The sequence below is a fragment of the Drosophila tropicalis genome, unplaced genomic scaffold (assembly GCF_018151085.1).
Source record: "Drosophila tropicalis isolate 14030-0801.00 unplaced genomic scaffold, ASM1815108v1 contig_845, whole genome shotgun sequence".
Classification (NCBI taxonomy): Eukaryota; Metazoa; Arthropoda; class Insecta; order Diptera; family Drosophilidae; genus Drosophila; species Drosophila tropicalis.
Genome location: NW_027173338.1, coordinates 2,409,043 through 2,417,277, shown reverse-complemented (window position 1 = coordinate 2,417,277; position 8,235 = coordinate 2,409,043). Strand labels below are relative to the sequence as shown.

The 8,235-nt window shown below is 39.7% G+C and overlaps 3 protein-coding genes and 1 long non-coding RNA gene across 4 annotated transcripts; all 4 read right to left on the bottom strand.

Moving 5' to 3' along the window:
- Positions 1-324: 324 nt before the first annotated feature.
- Positions 325-2,323, bottom strand: LOC137580925 (axoneme-associated protein mst101(1)-like). Its single transcript, XM_068295073.1, has one exon. The coding sequence runs from the start codon at positions 2,264-2,266 to the stop codon at positions 1,106-1,108; it is 1,161 nt and encodes a 386-aa protein (XP_068151174.1). The 5' UTR covers positions 2,267-2,323; the 3' UTR covers positions 325-1,105.
- On the bottom strand, positions 395-958 carry LOC137580697 (axoneme-associated protein mst101(1)-like). The gene has a single exon (XM_068294814.1). The coding sequence runs from the start codon at positions 956-958 to the stop codon at positions 395-397; it is 564 nt and encodes a 187-aa protein (XP_068150915.1).
- Positions 2,324-2,341: 18 nt separating the features above from the next.
- Positions 2,342-2,959, bottom strand: LOC137580924 (uncharacterized). Its single transcript, XR_011033040.1, has 2 exons — positions 2,879-2,959; positions 2,342-2,791 (listed from the first exon to the last, which is right to left on the bottom strand). It is a non-coding gene; the product is annotated as an uncharacterized lncRNA (long non-coding RNA).
- Positions 2,960-4,715: 1,756 nt separating this feature from the next.
- On the bottom strand, positions 4,716-7,240 carry Crys (Crystallin). Its single transcript, XM_068295086.1, has 2 exons — positions 7,124-7,240; positions 4,716-6,594 (listed from the first exon to the last, which is right to left on the bottom strand). The coding sequence occupies exons 1-2, from the start codon at positions 7,130-7,132 to the stop codon at positions 5,110-5,112; spliced, it is 1,494 nt and encodes a 497-aa protein (XP_068151187.1). The 5' UTR covers positions 7,133-7,240; the 3' UTR covers positions 4,716-5,109.
- Between the last annotated feature and the right edge of the window lie 995 nt (positions 7,241-8,235).

The following is an 8,235-nucleotide window of genomic DNA, read 5'->3' as shown; positions in this document are numbered from 1 at the left end:
CTTTAGTTAGGTACGCTAAGCTAAGGTGAATTTATGTAAAATAGTTTCACTTTGGCATTATTTTCTATGTGGGTATAAATTTTATACCATAAAAGTATAAGAAAGTCTATTAATATTAACACTTGGGAAAAACTTTGAGAAGTAACGAAACCATCTTTTAAACTGGCTCTTTTTAAGCCAAAACGCAAACTGTTCCCAAAAGCTTTAACGGGGTTCATGTCCATGCTAAGGGCATAGTTTTTACGGCATTAACTGGGCACATTCAGCAGGTAAAAACTTTTAGCAGTGCTTCCGTTTCACCTCTTGAGCGAAACGTAATTAAGGTAAGTTATATTTATTTACCTTTATTAAAAAGCCTTTAAGGTGACATTTTATTTACAATTATGGATATTTGTCAATTTCTCTCCTTGGGATCCTCACCTTTGGTTGTTTGCTCGGACTTCGTTTTTAAATCTTGTTGGTCACATTTTGCCATCAATTTCGCTTCGTCTTTCTTCTTTTCGTCCTCCTTGCATTCGGCATTTGATTCGGCTTCCTTTTTGTTTTTCTCTTCCTGCTCACATTTGGCCTCAAGATAGGCAGCCATTTTCTTTTTTTCTTCCTCTTCTTTTTTGGCCTTAAGCTCCGCTTCCTTTTTCTGTAGTTCTGGATCACATTTGGCTTTTTGTTCAGCTTCCTTCTTCTTTTTCTCTTCCTCCGCAAGTTTGGCCTTTAATTTTGCTTCCTTTTTCTTCAACTCCTCCTCCAAACATTTTGCTTCTTTCTTCTTCTGCGCTTCTTCACATTTCGCTTTTTGATCAGCTTCGTTTTTCTTTTTCTCGGCTTCTTCACATTTTGCTTTTTGATCAGCTTCCTTTTTCTTAATCTCTTCTTCCTTTTGTTTGGCCTTTTGCTTGGCTTCGGCTTCCTTTTTGTTTTTCTCTTCCTGCTCACATTTGGCCTCAAGATAGGCAGCCATTTTCTTTTTTTCTTCCTCTTCTTTTTTTGGCCTTAAGCTCCGCTTCCTTTTTCTGTAGTTCTGGATCACATTTGGCTTTTTGTTCAGCTTCCTTCTTCTTTTTCTCTTCCTCCGCAAGTTTGGCCTTTAATTTTGCTTCCTTTTTCTTCAACTCCTCCTCCAAACATTTTGCTTCTTTCTTCTTCTGCGCTTCTTCACATTTCGCTTTTTGATCAGCTTCGTTTTTCTTTTTCTCGGCTTCTTCACATTTTGCTTTTTGATCTGCTTCCTTTTTTTTTTATCTCGTCTTCCTTTTGTTTGGCCTTTTGCTTGGCTTCGGCTTCCTTTTTTGTTTTTCTCTTCCTGCTCACATTTGGCCTTAAGATAGGCAGCCGTTTTCTTTTTTTCTTCCTCTTCTTTTTTGGCCCTTTGTTCTTCATCTTTTTTCTTTTTAGCGGCCTCCGCTTGTTTAGCCTTGAGTTCTACTTCCTTTTTCCTTTGCTCTCTCTCCTCACACTTTGCTTTCAGTTCGGCTACATCTTTCTGCGTCGATTCTTCTCTATTGTCCTGTCGTCCGTCAGGACTCGACAGATTCTCTCGATTTTTCTTATCATGTCTAGCTTTCTTTAATATTTCCTCTCGTTTCTCCTCGGCCTCACACCAAGCTTTCAGCTCCTCTAAATTCATATCCCGAGGCTTTTTGAATTGTTTTACGCCCTTTTTGTTTTTCATATCTTCTTCAGCCTGACAGAAGGCTTTCTGTTCATTTTTCCTCATTTTCATTAATTTTTCTTCTTTTTCATGATCCTTTTTCTTATCTTGTGCCTCACACTGGGCCTTTAATTTGGCCTCTTTAATCTCTTTGGCCTGAATAGCAATTTGTTTCTCGCATTCCGCCTCCAATTGTTTCATTTGCTCTAAACTCATCTCATCACATTCGGCTTCAGCATCGACTTCAATGATGGCCTGAACACCGCCACTCATGCGACGATCATCCCGCAACTCCAGGGATTGATTCTGCAGTTCAAAGAAGGAGTAACGATGGTAGCCGAAATATTGAGCATTTTTATACTTTTGCCCACGACCAGCTCCAGGACCCAACTGCTCCTCGGGACATTCAAATTGACGAAATGCAGCTGGTCTTATGTAATCTGGGACGTCTATGCCAACATGTTTTACATCCACTGGATCATAACCATCTTCCGGTGGATCTTTAGGTGGATGCGGAGTGTTTGAGGGTTTGCTACTTAAATTTGGATCCTGCCTTGGCAACGAAGTTTTGCTGCAACAATATCGCACTAGTCGAGGTCTTAAAAAAAATTTAGACATTGCTAACTTATTTAATGAATAAAAATTCAAGATTTACTTTCAATGCCAATGTTAGAATAAGCAAATTTCAAAGGCTACTTAGATTAATAATTTTTATTTTTATGTTCATTTGTAAAATACAGGCCCATCTGATTCAAAACTTAGTAGGAATATAAGTGGTCGCCCAATCGATTAAGTTTCTCTCGTTGGGCATTACCTTCAAGTCTTGCCCCCTCCACAGCAGTCACAGGTCGCATATACTTGCTCTCCATATATGGCGGCAAGTTGATGGCCTGAACCTGAACTTTCTCAATGGCTTCCGACTCTGCCTTAGCTTGTGGTGGCTGCTTGGTGCGCTTAGCTTCCATTTCCGTTGCTTGCTCGACTGCTTCTTCATCTTCATATTCAGGTTCCGGCACCTGAGCTCGCCGCAATATGGTACCCTTAAAGATGATGGACGCTTCTTTGCCATAGCCACGCCAGATGCTGGTCATAAGGCCATTTGCCAGCTTCCTTGTTAAACCCAGCATGGACAACATTTTTGCGCTGTAATGGACAAGGAAGTTAAGCACACTACTCCGAAACAGAGAAATCTAGGGCGGAGGGCATAAAAGTCAAGTGAGGAGGTCTTACTATATTCTCACTTTGATTTGTCTCGGTTTTATTTCTGTTGTGCCTGTGTGTTCACTTCTCTCTTTTGGATTTGACAATGACATTTACAGCGAAAGCACACTATTTTTTCTATTCTTTATTTTTTCTCTGTATTCCGCTGTCAGCCAATTGTCAAGTTGAAACGCTCAAGGGACAAAGCCAGCTGCAGTTTTGATGAACTTTTAAGTGATTTCTCTAGCGGAAGACTCCACGACGAGTTTAGGGATAACAGCTGGCCATGGCAAAAGAAGTATAGGAAGAGGGGGACGTTAAGGCGTTGCCGGGAAAATGCAAATGACTTTAATCTAATTCAGTTTGTCTTGCTGATACCGCCAAAGTCGTTTACCCACATAGTTGACAAGTATTTTAAATTCAAGTGCTGCATTTATTCCAAAATAAATCACTAAACAGGAATTTCATGCATTTTTATAGTTTCTTTCAATTTGTAAGTAGATTGTCAGCAAGTCACTAACTAAAGTGTCAGGACTTAAGATATATAACTATTAACCATGATGCATATTAATTGCAACTTGGTAGTACAAGGAATGGCTGTCTAACTAGCTAATCAAAAGTCAACACTTTGTTAGATCTTATGTTAGTTAGTCTAAATTGTGACTGGCAGTACGTGTCCTTTAACAATCCTTAATTGATTCTTAAGCAACTATTTCTAAATCTTAAAGTATAATAAAAATGAATATAAGTAATTTGGAAATCATGCAGAAATGCATTTTGATGTCTTACATATGGAAGGTGCTTCGAGGTGAGGCATTTAGAAAACCCTTCGCATTTTCGGGTATTGAAGAAGATTTCTGACGACGTTATGGAATTGTGCTTCGCTGAATTCTAGTTCTGTTCTGTAATTCTGAATAGAAAGTGGAAGTAATCATAAGTACGTAAATCTCTTTGATTATTCTCTATTCTCATACTGAATTGTTTCTTTGAATATTGTCCCGCCGTCTAATTCAATTTGATTTTGACAATGAATTAGTTTAAGAAATATTTTTTATGTTTTGTCGTCTACTTAATCGAGAACCTCTTTTCCGTGAATCTAAATCAAACCTTACGTCTTCAGAAATCGCCAACCGATTGGATTCATATTTGCAATCAAAAATGGACAAGAACTTGATCGTAGCTTAAAATAAATTTTCTTTTTTTCTTCACTTTAATGTGGCTTGAGAATTTTTTAATAATTTTCCATTAAACTTAAACTTTGGATTTTCTTTTGTAAAATCTTTTATACAAAGACTCTCCCTGCTGCTATCTCAGATTCACCTGTTTGCTGTGTTTTTTTTTTTTGTGCTTACTTTTATCTGGCGGCAACATGAAGCCGATTTTCATTGCCAGGCTGTTAACAAACCTGCCACAAGTTTTAACCAACATCTCGGCGTTTCGGCATGCACATCTCCACCAGCCCCAGCCCCAGCCCAGTCAGTCAGTCAAGTGCAACTTTATTTTTAAGTGCTCCAGAGAAACGGAGAGGCAAGAGGTTGGAAAAAGTTTATGGCATAAAAGGAGCCAAACAAAGTTTTTCTAACGCTTGTGTCTGGGTAACGTAGCTGTTGGTTTATTATTAAAAAAATTTGTTACCATTTGCTTCACTTGTTTCTACTCGGTTTCTCAGTTTATGGCAGAAACACGTGTGTTGTGCATGTGTGTGTGTGTGTGTAGAGTGTCAGAGTCCATGAAAGGCGATTAGGGTCAACTGAACTGGCTTTGGCTTTGCTTAGTTGGCCAGAAATGAAAACTACAAGGATAAAAACAACCTCTCTATGACCACCTGTTGCTTTTATCCTTTTAAATAGAACTCAATTTTGGTATCTTCATTTTCACACATATACAAGCTTAAGCTTGTTGCTTTATTTCATTTAACTTTCTTTTTCTTTTCGCTTTTTTTTTTGAGTTTTCATAATAATGCAGTTTGGACTAACTATGAAAAAAATGTTAAACAAGAAAACAATTAAACTTAGAACTAAAAGTTAGCAAAGAAAAAACTTTAAGCATTAGTTGGTCAAAAGAGACAGAGAGAGAGAGAGAGAGCAGAGCAACAAGAATAGGGAAAGGGAATGAAAGTTTTACCAAAATCCCAAGGGTAAGAGATATCACTAGAATGACACAAGTCTTATTTGTATACATTTATATAACATAATCGTGTTCCATTGATTGCCATTTAATTGAGGTCAGTTGAAGTTCATCTTGGAGTCAGACTTGGCTTTTTACCAGGACTTGACACGAGATGATGATAAAGATGATGGTGATGAAGAGCTGAGACGTTCCGAGCTGCTAGCTGAGCGCAGTTCTTCGCTATCACGTCGATTATCCTGGCGACGCTCATCCTGATCCAATCTATCCAATTGCCAGAGATCATTGCCCAGCAGACGTCTGCCCTGGGACCAGCTCAATGCGGCACCAGCCCGCAATGCATTGCCATTGAGACGTGTAGAGATCAAACCATTCAGATTAGCCGAATCCAAAAGCAGGGGCGAGCTAATCAATTGGGCCTGGACAGAGGCGCTTGAGGGTTGGGTCAGGATCAAAGAGGGCTGATTGCTATCGCTACGCTCAATGGTGAGACGAGTGCGAGGCAATTGACGCCAGGCCTCCAGATCGCGGTCGCGGGTGAGCAAAGTGGTGCGGCTTGAGGTGGATGTGGTGGTGGCACTGCTGGCAGGCAGGCGGGCCAACAGAGTGGGTGGATGGGAGACCAAAGTGGCCTGTACACTTTGACCAAGCAATTGACCAGAGCTTGGCAGGATTAGGCTCTGCTGTTCCGAGTTCAGACGCTCCAAGAGACGTTGTTGCTGTTGCTGCTGTTGGCGACGATCCTGTTGCTGCTGCTGTTGACGACGTTCTTCCCGCTCACGCAATTCACGCTCCCTCAATTCACGGTCACGCAATTCACGCTCCCTCAAGTCACGCTCACGTTGCTCTCGTTCACGCTGCTCACGGTCACGTTGCTCCCGTTCACGTTGTTCACGTTCCCTCTGTTCCTGCAGACGCTGCAAATCCCTCAGTTGTTGTTCTTGCTGTTGACGCTGTTGCTCCTGTTGCTGTTGCTGGACTTGCTGCTGGAATTGCTCCATCAATTGCTGGGCCTGGACACGGGCTTGATTTTCAGATTCGAGACGCGTTTGGGCTTCCAATTGGAGTTGTTGCTGCTGCTGGGCTTCGGCTAGGCTCCGAGCTTCGGCAATGGCTTGGGCAGTTAAACGAGATTGCAATTCTTCAATGCTATTGAAACGAGAGGTTGAGCTGCTGCTCCTCTCCAATTGCTGCTGTTCATCCAGACGTTGTTTAGATACACGGGCATTGAATCCACTCAAATCATCAGCGGTATACTCCACAATGCGGCGAGTGCCATCGGGTTCAATTAGAGAGTATTGGCCCTGAACTAGATCACCGTCACGTTTCTCCTCCTGACGTTTATCATCCCCGGTCAGAGAATCCCTGACATCATAGGCGAAACTATATTGTGGACGACTATCGTAATCCTCGCTAGAGTTGGGAGTCAAGGTTGTGCTGTCATCATCATTATCATCAGTGGCATTGGATCTATCATTATTGTTGTTGTTGTTATTGTTAAGGTTGAGTTGTTGTTGCAGACTTGAGATGAATGAGGATTTGCTTAGTTCCAGAGGCCGTAATAGAGCCGAATTGGCCAAATTACAAGTCAGCAGACTCAGGCAGAGCAACAGGTAGGTCTAAAAAGAAATTTTTTTTAGAGTTTTATTTCGCATTTGATTGGGCATATAAATCACTGGCATTGGGCATCATCATCAATTTGCCATTGAATCTTTTACATGGCCATAAATAACTGACCACAAATACGGACAACATTCATGAATTTGATGTTTTGTGGGTTTTTAAGGCTAAACTTTTTCCCCTGCCCTTTTTTTCGTTCTTTTCAACATTCAAAGTGGTTATAATACGGCTTTGGTTTTTATCCATTTTCCTTTCTATACCCTTTCAGAGGGTTGTAGTATTTTATGAGACAGAATTTTATTTAAAATATATTCTAGATGGAACGTTGTGTGCCATTAGTTTAGAATAGAACTAAATCGAGAATTCAAATCAAGAGAATATATAAAATTCGGCTTTGGTTCTTAGTAGCCAATAAATTAGTTTTGTTGTATTTTTGATTATCCTGATTTATAGCAATGTATTTGTTCCTCATGTTGGGATGACATATCCTGGACTTAAATTTATGGCCCACAAAAAAAAAAAACTTACCCGTTTCATGGCTGGTGACGTTAAGTATTCGACTAGTTGGCTTTAGTTGTGGCTGTTGATTTTGTTTGTTGATTCTTGTTTGTAATTTGTTATGCTGCTGCTCTTGGTAAAACCAAATACAAGACTGATGCCTAGCCTAACGAACACTAACCATTTTATATGCCCAAAAGGGCCTATCGAAAGAACCAGACCACACTTGATATGCGTTAGAGGCTTTCAAATTTGTTTAGTTAGGGTTACAAATGACCTAGAGTTACGCCTGCCTGGTCATTAAAGCTGCACTGCAGCATTCACTTTTTCCTCAAAAACAAAACCAAAGTAACACACTCAAAAACAACAAAAATAAAAAAGACAAAAATTGTCACCCAGTGATAGGCTAACCAACATTGTGCCTACGGAAATTGGAAATTGGCCAGCCCAAACAACATACATGTTGAGAGACAACCAGACAGATGGACAGATAAATCTGCAACTGGGACTGCATTGGTCTTATGAATTTGAAATTTTGTAATTTCAGGCCACACGGAACACAACTCCAATTGCAAAATGGTTCAGTAAACTGACGACACAAGGCAAACAAAAGTGGAAATTTGATAAGCGGAATATGGAAGCAAATGCAAATGATGAAGAAGACGCGACAGATTGGAACGGTGGCCAACCCTAATGGACTTGCATTGAAATGGAGTAGACTTTTTGACGACAGGTTTTAATCGATACAGTAAATTGGGGCAAGTAGGTAAACTTTATTGTTGTTTTGCTTAATTTGCTTTTTGCCAACAAACTAGTTGTCTTTTGATCAAGTCAAGGAAGTGTTGGTTATATTGGCTTCCACTTGGGTAAACTTGCAACATCCGTGTTTATCGATTATAATTTTCTTTCAGCCATTAAATTTGCATTTTCCTAGTTGATAAATAATTGGCAAGTTTTTCTCTGACATAATTTCAAGATTTATTTTTGTTTGCATCCTTAGAATCAAAGGCAGCAACATCTTCTGGTTATATTCTCAAATTGCATTAAAGTCTTTAAACATAATTTATATATCTGTAGAGTAAATAATACTCTTGAATTTATTCTATAATAAAAAACATTGTGTGAAAATATTTGCAAATTAA